The sequence below is a fragment of the Cyrtonyx montezumae genome, unplaced genomic scaffold, assembly GCF_038088225.1.
Source record: "Cyrtonyx montezumae isolate F1298 unplaced genomic scaffold, pur_monq_1.0 scaffold_17, whole genome shotgun sequence".
In the NCBI taxonomy this organism is placed as follows: Eukaryota; Metazoa; Chordata; class Aves; order Galliformes; family Odontophoridae; genus Cyrtonyx; species Cyrtonyx montezumae.
Window position 1 is genome coordinate 9,740,307 of NW_027071903.1, and position 24,963 is coordinate 9,765,269.

At 42.0% G+C, this 24,963-nt stretch overlaps 1 protein-coding gene across 5 annotated transcripts; it reads right to left on the reverse strand.

Moving 5' to 3' along the window:
• Window positions 1–239: 239 nt before the first annotated feature.
• On the reverse strand, window positions 240–20,201 carry SIAH1 (siah E3 ubiquitin protein ligase 1). 5 transcript variants are annotated; one of them, XM_065733231.1, is made up of 3 exons: window positions 19,965–20,201; window positions 10,054–10,191; window positions 240–2,970 (listed from the first exon to the last, which is right to left on the reverse strand). In XM_065733231.1, the coding sequence occupies exon 3, from the start codon at window positions 2,966–2,968 to the stop codon at window positions 2,120–2,122; it is 849 nt and encodes a 282-aa protein (XP_065589303.1). In that variant the 5' UTR covers window positions 2,969–2,970; window positions 10,054–10,191; window positions 19,965–20,201; the 3' UTR covers window positions 240–2,119. The 5 variants fall into 5 exon arrangements, with proteins under 5 accessions (XP_065589303.1, XP_065589301.1, XP_065589304.1 ...); XM_065733229.1 differs by lacking the exon at window positions 19,965–20,201 and adding an exon at window positions 19,488–19,650; XM_065733232.1 differs by lacking the exon at window positions 10,054–10,191.
• Window positions 20,202–24,963: the final 4,762 nt, after the last annotated feature.

The window sequence follows — 24,963 nt, forward strand, 5'->3', positions numbered from 1 at the left end:
TACACAGCCCTGTGATGCTCAAGTTGCAAGTACCAGCATTCTCAGGGTGACCCTAGCAGGCTCTTAGCTAGATTTCCTTTCAAAACCTGAGCTGAAAAGCAGATAACAACATGAGCACACAGCCTTCACTCCAAGCCAGCCAATCGGGGGAGTGGGTGCATGCCTATAAAATTAATTTGCATTTTCAGGCAAGTTTCTGTCAGTAGACCAAAAGACAAAACTCAGATAAATGTAGGCACACTTTTATCAGGTGAGAATGAGTGCTGAATTTTGAAGACTGCAAACAATCTTTTGTGTATTTGTAAGGAAATAGTAGACTGAAGGATTTCCTCCTGAAAAATTTACCTGTTGCCACAAGATACCCGTACATCGTGTATATTAAATCTGTGCACAATTCCAACAGCCTCAACACCAAATCAGTTAAACTCCCTTCATCACATGACACCAGCTGCTTCTGTATTCTTGTATAAATCCAACTCGATATGCTTGATGTTCCTTACCTGTAGAATTACTTACCTCATCATGAATCAAAATCATATGAACAAGAATTGTCCTAATAGATCTATTTCTGATAAGAAAGCTAAAGACAGTGCACAGTAAATAAACCGTATTTTAATGTGTTACAAAAGGAATTAATAGTCAGGCTACCTCTCCAAACAGATGTCCATTACTACTGGGTTTGACAGAGTTTTCCTTTCAATAGCTCGAGATGAAACAGCTTTTCACCTTAATCCTTTTTTCTTTCTTTGCACCTGTTTTGTAACACAAATACCATATACATTCAAGGTTACGTTTTTCACATAGAGGCAGTCTGCACAAAGCCCATATCTTACAAAAGCTGTCACGGCTGCTGAATCCTATCTGTAGGAGATCACTTGCATTTGGCTGTGTATCATGTCACCAAAATAATATACAAAAATCAGCTTGAGAAAATTACTTCAGTAACAACCAAGAGACAGGAGGACAAGAAAGTGAGCAAGAGCAGTAGTGTGTCAAACTTTGAGCTAAAGCACAAAGCAAAAAAATTGTTTTTAGATTTGCAAGATATTCTCATTATTAATGAGAAATGTGAAAAGTCTGAAAACATCTCATTCTGACTGCCCTTTCTTCATTTTTTTGGTGGTTTTGTTTGTTTTTAAACAAATGGCCATTGTATAGTGACAAATATTGTGTAAGACAATACCTTCTTTGTACTGGAAAGCCACCAAACAGAAGGATGCAGTGGAGTTTCTAAGCATCTCTAAATTTGAAACTTGATTTTTTTTTTTAATGCGGAGAAATGTTTGTAATTCATTTCTGTTGGATCATAACTCAAAGTACAACAACATCTAGACCTGTTTTTAAAGGAGCTTTCTTTCCTGATACATCTTTGAACATCATTACTCCTTTCAAGTTCAATACATTCACAAAATAGCTCAATTAAGAACAGTATCACCAATTAATTGACTACTGGAAAGAGACAAAATTTACCAAACATACAGAAATATTAATTTTACCATAGCAATTATGCATATCAAAAGATGACACCTGTAGTTAATTTTTTAAAGATACAAAAAAAAAAGAGAAAAACCTGAATTACAGAAAAGAAAGTCATATTTATTTAATGAAAAACTAGAAGTTAATAAAAATTAGCAAATACACAAAAAATATACACAAACAGCAGCAATACTATGTAGTGACTTACAAAGGGGGGGAGGGGCGCGGGAAGCAGCGGCCGAAGCCCAAACCGCTCAACATGGCTTGTCAGTCAAAGGGGGAGGAAAAGAACACAAACAAAAACACGAACAGTATCCTTTTCAACAGTACAATCAATCTACAAACAAGTTTTTAGAATTATTTTACAACATTTCCTGTAGAATCAATTCTTAATACAAAAGATGCCCATTTTGGGTGTATATATATTTTCAGTGGTTTACTGTTGACTTATTTTAAATATATTAGTGTTACTACATGCAACTGCTTCCTGTAATTTAACAGCCTTTCCTTTTATTTACCTTCATATATGTCTACCCTCCATCTACCAAATAATTTGTCTGACAGTCAACGATGGTTACCCTAGTTTCTGCTAAATTAAATGCAATGGTTTTAAACACTGGCCTGAAGAGGTTTGATTGCCATTTCAACACATGGATATAGTTACGTTGATGCCTAAATTGCCATTTTCTGCAAAGAGCTGTGCAATGCTGGTGTCAAAGACTAGACAGTCACTATTCATAATGGCTGTTGCAATTCCCTCATGGATAGATCGAGGAGTTGCTTCCCAAGTCAGTCGCCGCCTATGACCGTTTAACTCAAGTCGATAAGCAAAGTTTTCTGCTTGCTTGCGTGTTCCTATCAGCTGTACAATCGCAAAGAACTGCTGGTGACCATCATATTTTTCCTGTTTCTCCAATACTAACATGAAATGAAAGCCAAAACAAGACTGCATCATCACCCAGTCAACAGCACCAGGAAGATTAATGTCTGTAGCAAGGAACACTATATCTTCTCCCTGAAGTGTTGTAATTGACTTATGTTGATGCATCAGATGTGGCATTACAGCATCCAGAGAACCTTGCCATTTACATGAAGCACCAGGACATGGACAGGAATAAGGCCTAAACTCACACAGCTCCTCATGGTCTGCTTTTTCTGTGTGTGGCAGAGTTATCTCACATCCAGAAGAGGCATATTTACACGGGAATAGTACAGAATTGGCAACTTTCTCCATAGCCAGGTTACGAATGGAGCCCAGCGGGCCTCGGCAAGTTGGACAGCACGTAAGTTTGGGGCGACAGTTGCTACAAACAAGGTGGCCACTCTGACACTGAAGAATTGGTGGCAGTACATAGTCAAAACAGACAGGACACTCAAAGAGACTAGCCAAGTCATTATTGGAAGCTGTCGTGCCAGTCAGCGCAGGCACTCGCTGTGATGGCGTACACTTGGAAGTACCTGTAGGTAGTGCTGTAGCAGTCTGACGGCTCATTTCTGTAAGAGAAGAGAAAAAAGAGTGAGCATACTGCAGAGATTGTATCTGAACACATTTTATTTTATTCTTCCTACCGTATTTCTCGATTTACAGAAGAAATCAAAATAAATTAGACAAAAAGAAGTGAAACCCAAACATGCGATGCAGCTGTGCCTACTTTACATGTAGACTTCCAGCTATGCTCCATAGAATAGACGCTGGTATGACACGGAGCTCACGAGGGAAGACATTCTGCTAACTGTTCTGAACTGGAGTTTACCTGTTGGAATCTGCACAGTAAATGTGCAAAGAAGTACCAAAGGCAACTGAAATCCTCAGAGGTTTTTTTTGTTTTGCTGGTTATCGCTGTTGTTTTTGTTTGTTTTGCTGTTGTTCCTTTTAATACTGCACTTACACAATATTCCATCAAGTCAGGTGAGCAGAACAACTGTGCATGCTACATAACAAATCTAAAGCTGAATTTTAAGTTCTATGCAGAAGAAACCAGCCATTTGAAATGGAAAAAAAAAAAAAAAAAGAAGCTTGAGTATCATAATCATATTGAATGCATCAGAACGATTACAAAAAATGACAAGAAACCACCAGAAACAATGAAAAACACAGCTAGGAAGATTACTACACAGATCTTTCCCAGGATAGGACATGGACTCTTCACTCCTCTATTAAGTCCTATAGCTTTTAAAACACATCCATTGCTTCCACTTGCTGAACTAAACCATGCGTGAAGACATCAGAAAATAAATACAAAGCAGGAGTTATTTTACTCAATTTCTCAAATAAGACAAGGAATCCAGAAGATGAACTTTGAGAATTAAACATGAGGCACTCAAAGTAACTTGAAAGGTGCTGTTTATAAAGTCTTACATTCAGTAGAGTTTACAGTTCTATTTTTTCCACTGCCCCTGAACCAAAGTTGATGTCTGTCTGACTGCACAGTGCTTTCAAGCACTCAGCGAGCAGTGGTAAAAGGCCATATGTCTTAACACATACAGCTGCCACGCTTTGTCCTGGACCTCCTAGCTCCTCTCCTACTTGCACAAAAGGAATCACTAGTACTGCTAGGAAAAAAAACAACTGCAATATTGAGAAGATACGCCTTACTTCCATAGCTTAAAGTAAAACCCTATCCAAAACTGGAATCTCTTGCACAGAAACATTCTTAACCACCTTAAGAGTTTCTGTACATCAGCTCTGTATCTGTTGTGTATGTATAAAACTGAAACAAAACTTCATCTTTATTCTCCTTTATATTTGACATGAGAATACTGGACAGTAGGCAAGCTTCCCATATTTAGAATTATTTCAACCACAAACCAGCTTACTCGTGCTTGGACTAGATGCTCAGAGCAGCATACTGTGCGTGCTTTTGCAAAGGCATGCGCTATTCAGGGCATGAAACGAACAAACTATGAGATTCCAACAAGCAAAACAGCTTACCCCCTGACATTCACAAAACAGCCACAGGTGGACATCACTCTCTTCATCAAAAGCCCCTCTCCAATCCAGAGCTCTAACATAGGTGTTTGCGAGCTGGTATTCAGTCCTGACTTCAGTCTGGTGTGCCCCGTTCCAGCATCATCTCAGCCTTCCAAAAGTCTCTTCTTTCACCTTGAGCTCACTGCTCTCAAAATATCCAGATCTCATCTTTCAAAATAAAACCATGCAGTGGTTTTCATTACTGGGCCCTAAATGAGATCTGAAAGGAGTAGTAGTTTTCTGGCCTTGTTTTTCTTCTCTAAGCATTCCCTCCAGATGGAAAGTGTTAAGCGATCTGTGACAAATAAATCTGTGCTCTGGGGAAGCAATACCCCACCAGCTTGTTGCACAGGGTTCAGGCAGTCAGCCCAGTGACAACTGAGCACTGCTACTAGATTTCTCCAAAATCTGTAGATGGGAGACTCACGTTGTCACACTGTGGTCCAGGAGAACAAACTGGACATGTGGAGTAACAGCACAGCTGACCAAATTTATCACAGTGCTTGGAAAGAGCTTAGAAATCACCTACATATTCTTAAGTAAAATTCTGAAAACATCACCTTGCAGAAATTGTAAACACATTTTGGAAAAGCCTGCGTGTGCTTCATCTTAACTGCACCCAGAGCCCACAGACAACACTGGGAAAAGCACTGTTCCCCAGGCAGTCCGACCTGCTGGGTGAGCTTTGCTCTGCTGATAACACCCCCAGGACCTGTACCACGGTTAGGTAAGCAAGCTCCAAATTTGCACAAGACCTGGTGCACAGATGCACTTCCCACCACTGCTTTCAACGCTTCAGAAGTACTGAGGAGGACACTGCACAGCCCTGGTTTGGCACCACTCCTGCCTGTGCCTGGCCCTCACAGCCGAGCACCACTGCACTGAGCAGGGATCCAAAATGCACAGGAACCTGAGAACCTGGCACTGGGATGAACAAACAAGAAACTGAATAAAGCAAGAAACCAAGTTTACCAAGTGCAAACCCGCCCAAAGCCTACGCTCCCATCGCTTGCTAACATAAAAGATGATTAATGCCTCACAATGGAAAAGTAAAAGAAGTTAGTTTTTCATAGATGTCTTAAAACCTACATGGTAATGGCAAATCAGTGTTAATAGCGTAACAGTTAACCTGTGTTTGCCTTTGTCACACTTTCTCAACAAATTACCAACCAAAACCAAACACCTAACTGGAAATAAAAGTTTAATGATATTTTTAGTTGCAAAACATTTTCTATAGGCCAGGAAAAAAAACACCAAATCAACGCAACCCTGTGTGCAACACTTGCCATTAGCTTTGGGAGCAAGTGGCATAAGCAGTGCCAACAAACCACGGGACGCGGCTGTCATGTGCAGAAACAGCAACTCCTACAACCACCACTGTTTGAAACATCAAACGAATCTGAGTACGTTTAAGCAGCAGAGTGAAAGGGGACATGCATTTTAACAGTTCCTAGCTCCAGCCAGAGGACAGCTCCGCCCCCAGGGAAACCAGCCCACCAACAGCTGGTGGGGGGGGATGGGACAGGAAGGGGGGGGACACGTGAAGGCAGCACCTCCCAGCTCCGACCCACCAGCCCGGCCCAGCCCACAGCACCACGGGCTGTTCACATAAGCGCACATTTCAGCGGACGCAGGGCCAAGCGCTGCGCTGGGCAAAGCAAGGCTGCTGTACCTGAGTCACAAAAGCAATCTTAGAAATGCTTTCCTGCCACGTGAAATTCAGGTTCTGGTCCAGGCAGACTGCGGAGGCTTTTACTGCCCCTGCAACATGAGCAAGTTAACACCACTTCCAGGAAGGTTTCAGTGCTCTTAACAGAAGCCATCAACAAAACACACAGTATGTTTACAGTTCATCGCTGTATGTCCCACCAGGTGAGAATCGAGGCGGTTTCCATTGCAGGAGCCAAGATGAAGAAAAGCAGCAGGAACAACCTGTGGAGCAGCTACCAAGGGCTCGGCAGGCAGTCGGGCATGCCCAGGGCTCTGCCTCCTGCCCCACACGGCAGTGCCAGCAGCCCCGTACAGAGCTGGGAGTGTGTGCCCTTTGCCGTGTGTGATGCAGCGTGCAGCACCTGAACAGGCTGCGAAACCGCCAAGGAGAAGTCACGGTGAGAGCAGGAAGGTGCAGCAATCCAACTGAACGGCCCAGCTGATGTGCAGACACAAGGAAAGCAGCTGCAAGAAAAGTTCAGAACTAACTCACACACCACGGAAGTAACAGCGGTACATACAGATGGATTTATGCCATCTCAGCTTCTCACCTTTCCAAAACATTCGCTTCAGACGCCATACTGGAAACCAAACTTGTCCCATTTCACTGAAATAGAGGGTACTTTTGACACCCTCAGGCTAACACCATCTGCTCTTCCAGTACCTTCACTCGCTCTAATAGGTTACACTTGTGTCTAATGCCTTAAATACCTTTTGAGGGGGTAACGGTATTAGTGTTGGGGGAAAAAAAGGAAAAAAAACAAAGCACCACAAATGATCTGTATAGTCATCATCGTGTTTGAAAAATAAAAAATAATCCCATCGTGTATGCCTGAGAGTGGTGCAAGGACAGAAAAATGCCTCATCACAAAATTCTACATGCAGTACGACAAAATGTTATTCCAATCACATTTTGGAACTAAGTGAATTCAGAGAGTTGCATTAAAAAATGAATAACTCTCAGCACCTTACAGTCATGACCAAGGTAACAGAAAACCTTCATTTTTTCAGCTCTACAATCATATTCGAGAATGATACCTAGGAAAAAAAAAAAAGCCCAGTTGTAGGGCACTGGAAGTTAGATCCCTTCGTAACACATGGAGAACACTGACACCTGGCTACCTTCAAGATGCTGCATAGGCCCGAGAATGCCAAAACCCCAGAACGAAGGCAACCGCTGAAATTACTGATTGCTTAACAGGTCTGAACGATAACTACAAGCACGTAGGGAAAGGTTAGCTACTGTCATCAGAACGTGCACAATTCAATATTCATAACATTTGTAACATAAAATAAATTGACAAGATTAATGTCACCGCTGCTTCCTTGGTGGCAGAAGGAAGCTTTAATGAATGCAACAGAAGTGTGTGTGTACAGTCAGACACAAACAACGGTGCATGTACACACAAAGCACAGTCTCATGCCCAAGCACTCGCTAGTGTTACTGGATAAAGAAGACTGAAGTGAATACCAACTTACAAACGAAGGCAATTATAAAGCACCCTTTGTTCCTATTAAAAGGAAATACCAGTGTATTTTAAGCAGAGAACTTTCTTGCCATTTTTAAATTAGCATTAGGTCAATTTTATTTTAAAAATCCTTAGTTCATTAGAAGTTAACAATTTTTGTTGCATGGCTGCTCAATTATCAACAAGTCTTAAGCTGCTGAGGATAGCCTCTGTCGTGCTATGTACATGCCTGTTTCTGAACCGTGTCCTTCACATTTCGGGAATATAGTTTTCCAAGGAATGTACACCTTCCCTCTGTCCCCTCCTGCATTTGCAACAGCCTATGCACAGCAAAACCAGCAGCAGAAGTTTCAGCAGGCCCTATGGAAAACACTGCGTACTGCTCTCACCACCACCACTTCAGCAAATCCGTACAGTGCTACGTGGGTTGGGAGCAAGCACCTCAGAAAGTAGGTTGTGAATATTTGTTAAATAATAATGCTTTGGATCTCTATTTAATTTTAAACTCATCTGAGAACCCAAACCTTATCCATTTTGGAGTCTGGGAAATCCTGGATCACCAAAGGCCTGACATGGTTTATATCAAATCTATGGCCACCTCTGCCAGTCTGACGCTGCTGGAAACAGCCCTGCTTACACACACTGCAGCCCACGTCAACGTTTTTAGAAGCACTTCTGGTGTGCGGTACAAATGACTAATCAACAACATAACACCACTTCGTGTTCATCTACTGTTTTTCATTTACGAATTATGAATTTTTCCAACTCTTCCAGTCACCATTTTCTTTAGTGCCCCGAATGATATTCTGCTTGCTATTTCAGACACATAGGTCTTCTCTCTTTATGCATAACAACCAAAAAACACAGCAATCCAATGTAACAGAATATTATAAACCAAGATAAAACTACAAAAGCAATGAGGTGGCAGCTTTCATGACTATTTCACTTCGGAAAACGAAGTTGGAAATTATCATCTGTGCAGTTCATCTCGTTTTCACACAAAATTACAAGAATTTCCACTGCCTTGTAGTGAGCCAGTCTGCCTAAAATTGCAGGTATCTGTTCTTAATACCTCCAGAGATTCCCTACCAACATCCCCTTCTGATACACAGGAAGATAAACCCCAATGGATTAATACAGTCTCTGTGATCATCTGCAGTGAACCACTGGTCCCTAATGCTCAGCATATGTCTGATGCTACCACGCGCGTTCCCTTGTTCAGAATGCTATCACCAGATGAGTCATTACCAGCAGCCAATCCAGGTCTGTTCCAAACTCAGCATCTGTAGCAGATGCAAACAGCACTACGTAAACACAAGCAGGATATTATTACACCTCTTACACCCATTTAACTGTAGTGACCTGTATCTAATCTAATACAAAAACCTGAGTTTTGGCTAGTGCTATTTCACTTGTTTAACCACTGTAATTAGCTCTTAGTCCTATCTCTGCCAGGACATTACTCATCCACACCCAGGAGCTGCCTGCTTCTAGCTGCCCAAGTTTGTCTTCCCCACTATTTCATATATAATGTAAAATTAGGAAGGAAGAGCAACGCAGAAAAGGTATACAACAGCCACATAAAATATAGCATTCATTTTTAAAAAGAAACAATGAACTTTATCAATTGCAAGTGAATAACTCTATCAATCCAGGACTTTGCAGTTCAGTGTTTAAATTCTACTGAATGAAGATCAAAGTTAGCACCAAGTATCAGAGACTATACAGCTAGGAAACACTAGTCCTGCAAAGAGGGATGAACTCTGAAACAAAGTACATAGAGAAAAAAACCACTAACTTATAAAACCCCAAATTTCATTCTAGAATGAAAACTAGAAATGCCTGATCAATAGCAAAACCCTGCGTTCAGCCCATGCAGTTTGTACTGTATAATCAGAGAACACTCCAGTCTCACACGTCTTATATTTATGCTTAGAGGTAAATAAGAAAACAGATGTATTTGTACACTGAGGCCATCGATGAGTGTTTTATAGCACTGAATGACATTTATCTTCCCTTTTTTGAGCTTGAAGAAAAAGAAAATATAAATGAAATTTCTGAAAATTCAAGCCATACTAAAATCAATGCCACCAGTAGAAAAAGAAAATGCAGACATACATTATGTAAACTGGTATAAGCAAAAATAACTGGTATTTGGTTGTCTATTGTAATGAAAGACAGCCTAGTGAAACAATCTTTTCCATTACATATAGTTAAAAATACAGAAGAAAAAGAACCATTCTTTAAATACAAATCAAAACCAAATGCTGGCATTAAAAGTTTGTGGATCGCTTCCAAATAGGAGTTTACAGTATTCTTCCTTTTTAAGAAGAAGTAAATAACTTAGCTTGCTGATACTGCAGGTCCCCACCCACTGCAAGGTGGTGATACAGAAACACTGTTCAGAGATGCACTCCTGCACTTTACCTTTAGCGGTGCTCTGTGAACAAGCCCTCCTCTTTTCTCTGCTCACCAGCTCTGTGTCCTCAGTGTCAGTATCAGCAGTCAGTCAGTGGCCAGAGCATTCCTTGACAGAGGACACCTGAACCTCCAGCATGCCCGCACCTGGAACCTACAGCACAACAAACTGGTTTGAATTCAGAACACCAAGCTGTCCCACACCGCAGCCTCCTCTGGATACCAAACTGTGCGTGCCTTCCTGCAGTGTGCCAGTTTGAGCACAGCAGTGCAAACTGAGGTAAAGCACAAGTACAGATCTCAAAATAAAGATCATGGCAGAAACCACAGAATCTGACGAAGTAAAGACAAAGGAAAACATATAAAACTCCACTTGAACAACTAGCAACATGGCAAACAGTTTTAATTGATTTATTTATATTCTAACAGTATCTCATTTCCTTTTACCACGACTAGAGCAAACTAAACTGAACTACTAGAGCAAACTAAACTGCACTGCATCAGGATCATCCTGAAGCAAACAGGTCAACAGTTACCTTTTATAAAAAGTTCCAGGCTTAGCAGGCAGCAATAAAAAGTAAGCAAGGCATACAAAGTGACCAGCTACTAAGTAAATCAGTAACAGCACCACGGGAAAACAAGTTATTTTTCATGCTGTAATATACACTACCATTCAGAAGCATCTGAAGCAGAAAGCACTGAATTCTGCTCTATGAGATATCATAGACAGACTCTAGATACAAGTTAAGGAAAAAAAACCAAGCACAGAACAACAGCTCTGTAAGTGTTAACAGCAAATCCTACCAAATGTGACAATTTGAGGGCTGCCTTCCTCTCCTCAGTGTGATTTTGCAAAAACTATATTCTTCACTGTATACTGTAATTGCCATGCAATATTGCATCACCATTACTCTGTCTGTGGCAGACCCAGGGAAGAGGGTGTGGCATAGAAGTGCCTACCTTAACTCAGTAAAGTTAAACTGAAAGAAATACCTATGTTTTGATGTGCTTTCAAATACAAAGTCTTCCTGCAATAACTATTTCAATTCCAGATCTATTTTATGCTCCGAAACTTTCCTGCATAACAAATAGTACTAGGGAGCAGTCCACCAAAACAACCCGACCTGATTCCAGAAAGACGTGGCTCACAGGACACCAATCATAATGCACAGAGCTGCTCTGTAGAAGGAAGAGTCAGAAAGGATTAGGTATACAGACTATTCTAATACAGCTCTCTCCAGTTTCTACATTTCTTATGTTCATGCATACTTTTGTCTTAGGTAACAATCAATTCTCGTGTTCCTTAACCTGTTCTTATTCCCATACACAGGGTTGCACGCTGGAACACAGTGAAGAACTGTTAAGGATGGGCAACGTGCCTGTGGAGGGAGACTGTGTACAGGAGGGCACGGAGATCTTTCTGCCACAAGGTATGTCAAACACAGATGTACATGTGGGTTTCAAGTACAACCCCACAGCAGGGGCACTGGAAGCCTAACACTGCAATTCACAGATCTGATTCCTTCCTATAAAATAGACATCCAACTGTCCCTTTTCCAGTTCAGATATCTAATCTCCTGGAGTGAGAACATTTAGAAGGATAACAGAAAGACAATGTCCTCATATCTCTCTGTCACACAAATGGAATAAAGAACATAAGGTCCATAGTTTTAAAATGGGCATTTCTATGTTTCTGAAACAAGATTTTCATACTATATCAAAAGGGAAGCTCTGGAAATTTAGGATGGGACACTGGCTTTTGTACTTACAGGCAGAAAATAAGGAGCACTGTGACACTATCTACATCATAACACACATCACCTTAGTAGAAGAAGCATATAAACACTGTTGCATTTTCACATACCTATTTAAAACTTCTCAGTACTTTGTTTCCTTAAATCCCATTTTCTACATGCCTCGTGTTACCATCATCCATCCTTTGAAGTACATGTGCCTCCATTAAACCCAGTACTGTTTAAATGACTTATTTTTTCTCTGCTCAGCAGTTTTGAATCAACTGCTCCTGTTGTACTGTAGCATAAGGACTCAACTTTCACCATTTAAAATCCTGGGTTTTTTTTAATTGTTATTACAGTGCTACCTGCATTGTTAACGTGGTTACTGCTAAGTTTAGACAGCCCATTTCTGCACAGTGCCAGCTCTGCTGCCTCCAGTTCCTCAGAAAACACTTTCCATGAAATCACTAGTTTTAGAACATGCCTTTATCTCACCAACAAAAGCATTTTTCAGTTTGTCTTATCAACCTCAGGCACAGCAACCAGAAACACTGTGCATTGCTGACTTCTCCACACACCACCACATCACAAAGAAGTTTCAGCATTCCTTGAGAGCTGAAAAGTAGAACTAGTGGTACTGAGCAGTCCGTGGCGTGGGATATTCATGGCAGACCTGGGGTTAGTTCCAGCTCCATCACAAGTGTCTGAGTCACCACGGGGAACTAGTTCCCTCCCTTTAAAGCAAGTATCACACATAAATGCAAAAGGCAATGAATTAACATGAGAAGGATACTAAATTAACTCTGTAGACCCTCTTCAAATTTACTTCCAGTCAGCAGTAACTAAATATCATGACATGCTAACTACCACTACCTTAAACTATTTTAACATCTCAATCCTTAATCCAGCAATAGTCAGACTGCAATCACTGACTACTTTCCAGAGATGGTCCAAGTCCTGCTCACATACACATAACTGCTTCCTTCCAATTCCAGCATTTTCTACGTCAGACAAATTAGGGAGACCAGGTATTTGCAACACCCTTCTCACTGGTCTTATTTTATCTAATCTGAAGACCCTCTTCTTCTGCCAACCCCACGCTGACATTTTATGGAAAGCCAGTAATAGGAACCTCTCTTCAGAGGAATCCTTGTATTACAAAAAAAGTTCTCTCAACCTGCTCTGTCATGATGCAACAACCCAGGTTTTGAAGTGAGTGATTAAGATTAGCAGACCAATAGCTCTCAGGCCACAGAACTATATCGTCTTTTATCCCCATTAATGTCTGTTCAGGTTTATCTAAAATACGAAGCAAAATGTGCTATTTCACTCCTTTGTGAATGTGCCTGGGAAGTGCTTCCCAGCATACAAAACTAAAATCCTGCCATAAGTCAGGCTGAGTCTATACCAGAAAATAAAATGCAAGCCATCACAAACGCTTGGGAAATGACAGGTGCAGATATATTTTTCTGCCACTTTGTGCTCCCTCAGCACTTTCTAGATTCAAACACTACTACATCCTTCTCTGCAAAATATTGTCCTCCCTTTCTGTCGCATGGTTAAATTGAAACTTAAATCTGTGTCACAGTGCTGAATCTGGACCATCAAATCCTAACAATGACTCACTATCTAAAATCAAACTGTAAACTTCAATGAAAGAAAAAAGTTATAAAATTCTGAAGTATTACAAAGGAAAAGAAAAGGTGTTAGGTTGGATGATGAAGCATGCAAAAATAGACAATAAGGAAAGTTTCACACACAACTCTGTTTCCTCCTATGCATATTAAGAAACAGCCCTCATGAAATAATTATGTCCTCCCACTCACTCTTTTAGCAGAGCAGCATCTGTACATACCTGGAAGAATTATATTTCCACAAAGAACAATACTCTTTAAACTGATCACCTGATTTAAAATGATTAGGACAGCAGATGTTTAACACACACAGAAAGGCTCTTGAAATCGTTGCATTACAGATGCCGTTTTAAACAAACATCTCCATCAACTTCTGCAGCGAAGTGCCTACTTTTATTTGTAAACTAGCTTTTTTAAATGATTGCACTCGACCTAACACAAAGAACTAAAATTTTACAGTACACCATCAACATCTGCCAGCCAAATCATCCCCGTCACACCTGTGCAACCAGTCCGGATGACACCCTGGCACACTTGCATAATCACAGCTATCGGCGCGGAGGGACGAGGCACGGAGGGATGAAGCATACACCACTGCTCAACACTGTTAACTCCCCCACGCCCCAAAAGGGGCGGAAAATTCTGCAAACAGAACTCATTTCATAACCCCAGTGATTCAGACACACATATACGTACGTATATAGGTTTATATATACTCCAAAGTAAGCAATTCAGTAATCAAGGGATCGGGTGAGAAGATTTTCACCGCTTTTACCAGAAGATAACTGCGCATGCACAGGAGCAGAGGGAAAATACCAAAGCTGAAGGCTCATCTGTATGCAAAACCGAACTAATTCACATCAATGTAAAAGCTAGCTTTAACTAAGAGTTTATATATCCTGTACACCATGAAATAGGGTTATGTGTCAATACACGAATGTATACAGAAGTATGTGTTTCAAATGTGACTTCCAGAATGACACTAAGCAGATCAAGAATTCAGGACAATTAAGGTATCTGATCCGAAGACAGAAGCCTGTGGGTTAAAGAGAAAAAAAAAGAAAGAAAAAAAAAGAAAAAAAAAAGAAAGAAAAAAAAAGAAAGAAAAGAAAAAAGAAGTCCATTTTCAGAGACTGGACAACAGGAGAGTAAGGGCCTGGTGCTAAACTGATACAGTGAGCTATAGGTACTATTTTTGAAAGACAAAGTAGCAATATTATATGTTTTAATGGCTCTTAAATGTTTTAATAGCACTTCTAAGAAATGCTCACTTACATGCTCCTTAAGAGCCTTCAGATACCATTACAAACAATTGAAGAAAATGATTTATCTACAGTACAAAGAACAACACACCAGATCTGTGCTGCAGGACTCCAGGCACACGTCCACAGTGTGCCAGAGTGCAATCTCACCATTCCTACAATAGACAAAAGGAAGCTGCCACCAAAAGGGATGGCTGCACTGCCTTGTACCTGTTCCTCTCTCTTTAGGGTAAAATATTCAGCAAAATCAGCCTTGCACAACTACAGGAGTGCTTATACTGGTGCAAGGAAGACATCGAAAATGAGCTTGCAGGGGGAGGGCAAGACTCTCAACTGTAAGTCTGCACTTACACTGATCCCAAGCTCTCCTTTGAGAGGGGATGACTTCTCTTGCAGCAGCACTTGCTCTTATGTTACCAGGCAGCATGCTATTTTGGGAAGTGAACCAGATAATAGCTACCCATTCCTCACAGGTGATTAGTTTTCTCCTGAACTTGGAACTGAAACAGACCCACTGCACATTCACACTGGTGTCAGCTTCACTACAAGTGATAGCACTAGTGTCACCACTGGTAGCCTGGGCAAATCCTACCCTCAGCATGCTGCAACTTGCTCAGGGCTACATCTTTTGTTACATCTTCTTTTCTAACAATGAGGTGATAACAGCAACAAATCGTGTCGTTTAGAAATAAAGATGCATATTAGAAAAACTGCTTTTAAAATCCACTTCAAACCAGCATCCACGCCACCTTTTGCCATAAAGAAACACACACTAAGATGTACAACATTTATAAACCTAATATTTCAGTTATCAACCCCTTATAAGGTATAGAAAACAAAACTTTTTCTCATGAAAGTTCAACTATAAACAAACAAGAGACAACTTTATGTACACCTCATTGCTAAGCTAAACATCAGCAATCTTTACATAAATGAATTTTCAAGCTTTCCCTTCCCTAATTTAACACTAAGTTGTTTTGAAGTACTCCTCCTCCAGTTAAAGCTTTTCAATTCTTTGACAATTTGTACATTAGTAAAATGTAACATACAATTTTCCTTCAGATATATTTTTCCTTCGACGTTTCATCTGAACGTGTGTTTGAGAACAACTGTGAAAAGTGTGGCATTCTACATTCTCCTCCTTGACAGCATTCAAAATACAAACACAAACACTGAAAGCCACTGCTGCCTTTCATCAAAGACTAAATGAAATTCTGCTCAGCTTCATACTACATGAGAGAAACGTAGGAAAGAATATCAGAACGTGAACTTAAAGGCTTCATAGCACACACACCAAAGTTCAAAGAATTGCGGTTTCACTTCACAGGAGCTGGTGGTTACTTCGAACAACAGAAATTAGTACGCTCTGCTTTTCTTAAGTATCCCAGCAAGGTCATCAACTGTTAAAAGAAAAGATACACAACTGGCTCTAGATAAGGCAAACAAAAAAGGAAACAGTCAACAACTGTCTGCAGGTGGATTTCCTGTTCTTTCTATTCCATTTCCCTGCAGGAAAATATTCACGGTAATTTTATAAATGCATTTCTAGATGCAAAAGGACAATGACAGTTGTCACCATTCAAATGTTTTACTTCTCTACTGCAAACAGACAATCTCAGCTTCCATTCTCTTTGGAGAAGCATAGCACTGAGTAACAAGTCACAATCAGAAATGCACCATTTGGTTAATTGCAATCATCTAGCTCTTCATCTGATTAAAGTACTGGGGTATTAGTAACCAAATCTCTCATTATTCCTGTAATAACACACACACAAAAATCACCATTTTATAGATTAACTCGAGCAGGAATATATTTAAAATAGTTGTCCAGGACATTACAGAAGCATAGCATGTACTTTGGATTAGAACTAGGACGAGTATATGTTTGAATATATATTTTTTTTAGATGAAGCATGGCATAAAACCTTATTGTATTATGCAGCAGTGCTGTAAGGTTCTGCTTTCCTTTCCTAGCATACCTAACATCTGAACACTCTATAGCGTGTATATATATATATATATAAAATATATAGCATGGTAAAAAAAAAACAGCAAAACCAACAACCTCAAGTCAGCAAGTTGGGAAGATCTGTTAAAAACAATCGAGAACTAATAGGAATAGTTCCACACAGCCTGCAGCAACACGCTGCGCTGGGCACGCAGTGTTCATCCGCACCTCTCCACTGCTACTTCACAATGCCATGCCGTAACAGCACAGACCAGAGCTGCACTTCTACCACCACACTGTACTGATGCTGTTTAACATATTCACACTACATACACTCTAAAACAGTGCAAACTGACCACAAGTTTTCTTATTAATAAATTCAACAACAGAAAGCATATCACTAAGAAAAGATGTCCCTGCTTGCAGTGTATTTCAACCAGAGCCAAAAGGGAGATCTACTATTCTTTTTTTTCCTCACAACTAATTTTCACTTTTGTTAATGACAATTTTACTTTAAAACAAAGAAACAAACAGAGAAACACAAAAGAAATCATAAAATCCATTAGAAAACATCTCCTACAATGTTCACATTTTAAGACTTTAACCTTCAGAGAAGAAAAGCTAAGCTTTGATCCTCAACCAGTAGCTGAAACAAACAAGAGCTTGACAATGTCTTTACAGTGTGCTTCAATACCGTCTTTCTGTGTTTCCCCATTTCTTTTAAGCACTACCTGCTTACAACAGTGAGGGGTTAGGGTAACTCTACAGTCAACTGACCATGCACAGGCAACACAGCTCAGTAACTGAGTTAGTTCCTTATGCGTGCCCAGGACTTCTGGCAGCATTGATTCACCTTGACTACTGTGGTTCAGCTTAGCTTCCAAACATGAGACAGCCGCTACAGCAACGCACAGTGATATTCTACTTTGCAAAACTCTGCCCAACTTTTTAAGTTAACAGTTAAAATCTAGAAACACTATTACAAGCAGAAAAATAAAACTAAGGTCTTTTAACCCAAGAACAACAAGTTTCTCATACGAATATCTAGTTTCATATAATATTTTGTGTGAAGGCCAGAGCTCTTAAAACCATTCCACTTGATTTCTTCAAGCACGCACAGCTGTAGGATTTGCTTCTGACATAAACTCACTCACATTCCCCCTCCCTTGTGCTAGGAGCCAGTGTCCTTGACATCCAAGCAGCACTCCTTCCTCAGTTCGCACTAAGCAGACAGCAGCAACAATACTCATGCCTAAGCACAGAAAGTACTTCTGCTATTTAAAATATTTACTTTCCTTAGTTCACACCTACTTAGCTGGAGCCACTGGACTTCAGAGCTAACTCCTGTAGTACAGTCTAATAAGACTACAGCATTAGAACCTTACCAATGTAAATACAGATTGACAAGATACTCTGTCACAACAAGCTTTCAGGATGAAACGCTCATTGTTTCCTCTTTTAGGATTCGTGGGTCACAACAGACTCCTAAAAGCATACAAGAGATTGTTTTTATCCTTGTGCTTTCCTGCATAATTTTTCCCTACTGTAAAAATGCTGAAGATAATTAAGAACATCAGTCTCCACTGAAGTTCATACAATAATAATTTCTAGCACTCAACTTCAATGTCAGTATTACAGCACAGAGCAAGCAACAGAATTAGACACAATGCAATTTATTCTTTGGGCAGGTGTACTTTTCTGCAGCAGCTAACCAGACCAGAGATCTGAATTTTAAGTACGAGCCTTAGTATTAGTCTAAGTACTAGTCTTAGTATTAGTCTGTACTCTGGCACCTCAAATGTTCTGGAAGATCAACTAGAGGAACTCGGGGTTGAGAAGAGCCCTCTATCTTCCTTCCCCTCTGGAAAGCACAGTACTACCTTCTGAGTTTAAGAGGGAGATAAACAGACAACTCAAAGTACATCCTGTGCGTGGCACATCCCATGTCCTCCATGACTTACTCCTATTTGCAATGATCCTCCTAAAACCTTACATGCACCTCAAAAAAATTTAAGTCACTTTACCTATTTAACACCTAAGTTCTTTGCCTCATTACAAAGAAGAGGCAGCGTGTGCCAAAACCAGCCGAAAAAAGGACTGAAGAGAGAATATTAAGAAATTGAAGAAATTGCATTTACAGCTGTTACAAACTGTGAACTGAAACTACTCGAAGGTGCCACCAGTTCACCACTGCAGTAGTCCTTTCCTTCTTCCCTTCAAGAACTGTCTCTTACAACACATGCCGCCGTTCCCAGTCTTTCAAGACAACGACAGTTTAGAGCGGAAAAGGGAAAAGAACTGAAGGTCTCGTGCCTTGCAAAGGCGCAGAGCTAAGCGAGAATCTGCCCCGCGCGCCGCTCACGCAGGGCCGGAGCAGCAGGGCTGCGCAGCTGCCCGTTCCTCGTGCGCAGCCTCCTCCCGCACGGCCGCCCCCGGCCCGCAGGCCGCCCCCGGGCTCCCCCCGCCGCCGCGGCCCTGCTGACCTTCGGCGCGCGTTGCCCGGCTCGCACAAAGCGCGGCGGCGGCGGCGGCGGCGGCGGCGGGGCCGGGCCCACAAAGGAGCAGGCAGGCCGCGCGGCAGGCCCCGAGCCTGATCTGGGCCCGGCGCACAATAGCCCGGCGGCACCGCCCGACCGCCGCCCCCCCCGCTCCCCCCTCGGGGACCCGCGGACCCGGCCGGGGAGGCCCCGGCGCGCGGGCCGAGGCCGCCTGGTCCCGGCTGCGAGCAGGAAACCGGCCGCGCTTTGGCCGCGTCCCGAGCCTCCTCGGAGGCCGCCGCACCGTCCCCGAGGCCTTCCGCGCGGGGGTCCCTCTCGGGGCGAGGCGCCGAGGCCGCCGGGCCGCGCTCCGCGTCCGCGCTCACCTGCGGGCGCCGGGCCGGGAGGAGCTCGCTGAGGCGGCCTGGCTCCCCGATGGCGCGGGCTGCGGGGCGACGTGCTGCGCGGCGCTCGGCGAGACGCTGGGTGCCCGGCCCGACCCGCCCGCGCGCTCCCTGCCTCGCTCCCTCCCGCCTGCCGGCCGAGGAGACGCCGCCGCGGGGGCGCGCCAGCTGCGGCGGAGCTCTCCTGCTTGCCGCGCGCGCGCTCTCGAGGCGGGCGGGCGGAGGCGCGCGGCCGGCAGCGCCCCCGCGCACGCGCACCCGGCAGCGCCGCGCGGGCCGGGCCGCCCCGCAGCCGGCGCGGGGAACAAAGGCCGCGCTCCTCCGGCCGCGCCTCTCCGCGGGGCGGCGCCGCGCTCGGCCCCGGGGCCGCTCGTCCCCGCCGGCCCTCCGACCCCCAACCCCCAACTCCTCCGTTCTCCCTCCTCAGCCCGGCCCCCCGGGGACGCGGCTGCCTCTCACCTGCACCGTCACGGCCCGCGGGCTCCCCTGAAGGGAGCGCGGAGCGGAGGAAGGGGACGCGGGACTCGGGGCCCGGCCCTGCGCCCCTCGCGCCCCTCGCGCCCGCCCGTTCCCCTCAGCGGGAGCGCTCCCGGCCCGGGGCCGATCGTTTCGGCGCGACGGCATCCGCGGCGTCACGGCCCCCGCGGCCCAGCCGGGCTCCGGCACCACGGCTCTCCATGCGCCAGGAAAGGAGAATGCCCGCGGCTGCAGCCCGCCCCGCTCCTCACTGCCCTCGCACAACGCGGCCCAGGCCGGCCCCGCTCCGACTGCGTCTGGAACTTGCGGCGCTTCGGCTGCAGGAAATCACGGTACCGTGAGCGTGCTTACATACGCAGTGCTGGACTGGATTGGTTATCTGCTGAAGTTATTCAGCGGTTTGCCAGAGGAGAGCCACTGTTTATTTTACTTTCAGTACAATATTTCAGATGGCAAACACTTTTCTTCTTCTCTTTTTTCTTTTTTTTTTTTTTTTTTTTTTGAGCAACCAAAGCAGATTCTGGGCTGGTTCTTGAAGAACCCAGGATGGTTCTTGGTATCCTACTCATTCCTGTTGGTGACCAGAAAGCACCTCTTTGTGTAACACTCCCATGCTGATTCTCCCAATTCTGCTCTTAATTCAGGGAGTTTTAAGATTACATTGAAGACGCTGCCTTCAAAGTGCATCACCACAGTGGTGCATTAGATATGCACCAAACCCACTATTGAAGAGTCCTCCCAACTGTAAACAATACCAATTACACATTGCCAAAGAACAAGTACAGAAGTACAGCTTCCCCCCACACACTGCTTCACTGCCCAGTTGCAGTGTTTGCTGGGCCTTCCCCATAAGTATTCACAAGGAGCTATGCACGTGGCAACGACTGCCAACCTGTAGTGGGGTTGTCTTCCTGAATGCTTAAGGACATACATTCTGATTAAGCGGAGTGTTATTCTTGTGGAAGGATGTATTCCTGAAGCATCACGTTATCTATATTCGAGGCTTTTTCTCACCTTTGATTTCAGTACAGATACAGAGAAGTCTGTTAGTAGTGGAACCTTCAAAAAAAGGTTGTCCTCTGTAGCCAACAAAGGAAAAGCCTCAATAATAGTAGCAGCCAGTACCATCAGGTATGGGAACCACAGTGTTTATCATTTCAGCAATCTATGTGGTTTATTACAAAATATAGCTGTGGTTAAGGCTTTCATCCTGCAAACCTGCACCGACTTTGCTTATAAAAAAACAAATATTGATACAGTCTCACAATCCTATGTCAAATCAATGCATAACTATGAGCATCTGCCTTTCACAAGTAGAAACTCATTCCATGAGCAGTGAAACCGGATTTTTCCTTACCTCTTACTTCACCACAGCATCCTCCCACTTTGCCCTTGTCAACCTCAGCTCTGAAATGTGTCCAGTTGACTGGAACAGACCCCATAGCAACACTGCATAGGCCTCATCACCATAGTAAATCAGGGTAAAAAACATTTCAGAGGTCATGAAAGCCACCTTCCTGCTCCAAAGTAGAATCATCTGTGCCTTCATTATTTCTGACCAATGTTTGTCTGAACAGCTCATAAAAAGACTCCTACAGTTGAAGTGTTAAAACTTGCCTTCTAAAACCCGTTCTAGTGTTTACCTGTCCTTACCACTACCCTGTTTCTCAACATATGGGGTATAGCCAAAGCACCCATTATAAATTTAGTACATTCTTGTATGCTTCAATGAACACACAAGCAGTTTTTCCCCTTCCGTTTCTGGAGATGTGAAGTGATATTTAAGTTACTAGGGAAACGTTGCATTTTTGTAAAAACTCACTCCTTGTTTCAAGAATGAAGGCAGGGCACTACCAACTCCTAGTTCTCTAGGTGACCACGTATTAGCAACACATGGTAGCATTCTCTTGAGACTGAGGAGTAGGATTGCCAATGGTTGCTAAACTGCACACTCAGATTTTGTGGCTGGATCCGGTTTCTTGGGCAGTAGTAACACTTGATCCTGGCAGCTAAGTGCCCAAGTCCTAAGCAAAGCACCCACAAATAAATCCTCATCTAAGTCTGTGTGTAATATTATTGAAGCCAGTAAAAATATACATGCTTAAGTGAACTTTGTTTTTGCAGCATCTTGGAGTCTCTAAAAGTAACAAAGAATTCTCTTTCACACAGTTTTGAGTATTTAGCCCTTAAGGAAAAGGAATGCACAAGTGCACCAAAATAATTATTTTGAAACTTGTGCAGAATTATCCAAGGGTAACAGTGTGTGCTAATTACAAATCAGTGGTTATACAAATTGTGAAAGGAGATCTAAGATAATCATTCATAAAAGTAATAAATATAGTATAATTTCACGAGCAATATGCTATTCTTCACCTGGAAAATATGTTCTATTTACAAAAATAGAAGAAAAAATGTTTGTATCTTCCTTTCTTCTGACCAGCGGATATCTTCCTCATACCTATTAGCACAGTAAATGCACTGTATGGATTTCTATGGTCCATAATTGCCCAGTATCACAGAAAGGAAAATGACAAGCCTTCAAATTTGATCTCGAACATTTGGGGGGACTCCTAAAGGCAATATTATTAAGATGGAAGATCAGTTACTGATCTCTTCATCCTGCATCAGGATTTATTTAGCTAATTTGCATTCTTCATTTTACAGGCTGCCAAACATCTGCATTCCCATCCAGTTTGTTTATGGACTTTCTGATGGCAAGGAAATGGAATAATAGCAGAACTACTTAGAGCAGCTCCATTACCCAAAAAAAGTAAGATTGTTTTTCTAAACACCTATATCAGTTTTGTATATTTGGATCACACATTTTCTATAGTAGCAAAATTTTGAGCTGACAAGAATCCACAAGAAAGCAATTTGGGGATACACTTAAGACTTCCATACGTACTATTGAACAAAACCTGATTTGTAAGAAAGCACATTCTCTGTATGTATGATGTCCCACTCCTAACCTGCAAAGTTTCATACATCATATACACATACAGGTATCTGTACAGACTCATTGCTGACTCCTGAGACTGCACTGATGAGTACTTAACGTGACATAAGGCCCTTTTTTCCTTCTTTCTGCAAGGCTGTCTCTAAGATCTGCGGCACTGGACAGACTCCCTCAAATATGATTCCACCAGAAAAGGGAACAAGCAAAACCTTCTGAAGTAGAAGCTGAAGTCTTAGAAGGTAAATAAATAAAATTGCAAACTTAGTTTTTTAAACAATAAATATTTCATTTTAGAGGTAATGTTATGGTAGACTGGTTGGATTGACAGTCGTGAGGCACCAGGTGACTTCATTGGATATCCTCATAGAAAATGCATGTTATAGTCTATTATTAATTACTGTGCAGCTATGTGCAAAGTCTTCAAATATTTAAAAGACAATCTGAAGAAATATCACTGACATTCTGTCCTTAATAATTATCGTAATTGACTGATCTAAATTGTCAGTTATTTCTTTAGAAAAAACATTTTCTTTGTTTTAATTGTATTAATTTGATTTATTTACCACTTACACCCACGCTCAGAATTTGTACGAAGCTGAAATTGAAAGAAGAAACAGAAGATAGGTTCTGTAGAAAGATTAAGGGAAGATGGAAATGTTTTTGGTCTAGCAATAGGCACAGTATTAGGGAGAGAAAAAAAGATTGAACAGGAAAAAAAAAAAGTTTTTCTTAAGAAAAGGTGCCTTGCTACTCTTTAAATAATACACACATTGAAGTATGCTACAATATACTGTATGCTGCACTATGGTATACTACAAATACTGAAGTATTTTCAGAACTGTGGAATTCATAGAATAACGGATCTACTCACTCCTCAGAATCACTGTATAGTTGTATAGTTGTACACTTGCCTTTTACCACAGCCTCATTCTTTTTGATAATAGCCAGCAGCTTGACAATTTGTAGATACCTTAGCAAAATCAGTTTGCACATATTTCTTCTATTTGTAGTGTTTATTTAGAAAATATACTCTTTAAATCTATCAACTACTGGTAGCCTGTCTAGCAACTCTGATGCACCATGGTTCCACAGAAATATTTGTGACCATCATATCTCTAAACAATTATTACCTTGTTAATTTATAAGGGAAGCAAGTGGCTGTCTGCCAACGTGGCTGAAGTAATTCATCTAAATTCTTTTTTAGAACAACAGACTCAGATTTTCAAGACAGAAGTAGCAACACATTGAGCCAACACAAGCACTGTGTGCCTGAGATCCAAAGAAAAACTTAAGGCCATCAGGTTCTTTTCCAAGAGCCCATAACTAGTCATTAGACAAAACACAATTCCAGTCAGCACTGACCTGTTTTACATTACAACTGCTTAACTAAATTTAAAAAGCCTTTAAAACCAATTAAAATCTCCGGAGTTACCCAGTTCTTACATATGTAAATATGCAGTATTCATTTGACTCCTCCTGAGTCAAGAATAAAATGTATAATTATTAAACATAGAAAATGGTTTAACATCATAAATTTTTTGTGGACACGTAGCACACAAAACAACATAGAAATAAATTCCTATCTGTTTAGTGATTCAATAAGAAAATTACAAGATGAAGTGATTTTAAAATAACATGAAACACACACATAATAACATTTTGGAATTTGAATGTGCTTAATAAAGTTAAGCAGGACATGAAGGCACTGGCAAGGTTTTGGGAGTTTATGTCTGGGAGGAACAAATCCATCTTATACCATGATCTGAAGAACAATGTAACTGGGCAATAGTAGGTATGCAATTAGAAGCAGTATCACAGAATAAGTCATCTACTAAAAAAATAGTTTAAAAAATCTGCATACGTCAGGGACTATTCCTAAATCTGAATCAGTTGGACACAACATACACGGATAGTCAAGCAGTAGCTAGAGCTCAAATTAAATATGAAATGTTCTGATCCACACTCAACAGAAGGAACAGTATATGCAGACATTCAGCTAGCACAAATAAGTTAGTTTTCCAAGAG

What these genes read in the sequence shown, in the direction of transcription:
- SIAH1 (XM_065733232.1), bottom strand. Translation starts at nt 2,968, where the DNA reads ATGAGCCGTCAGACTGCTACAGCACTACCTACAGGTACTTCCAAGTGT.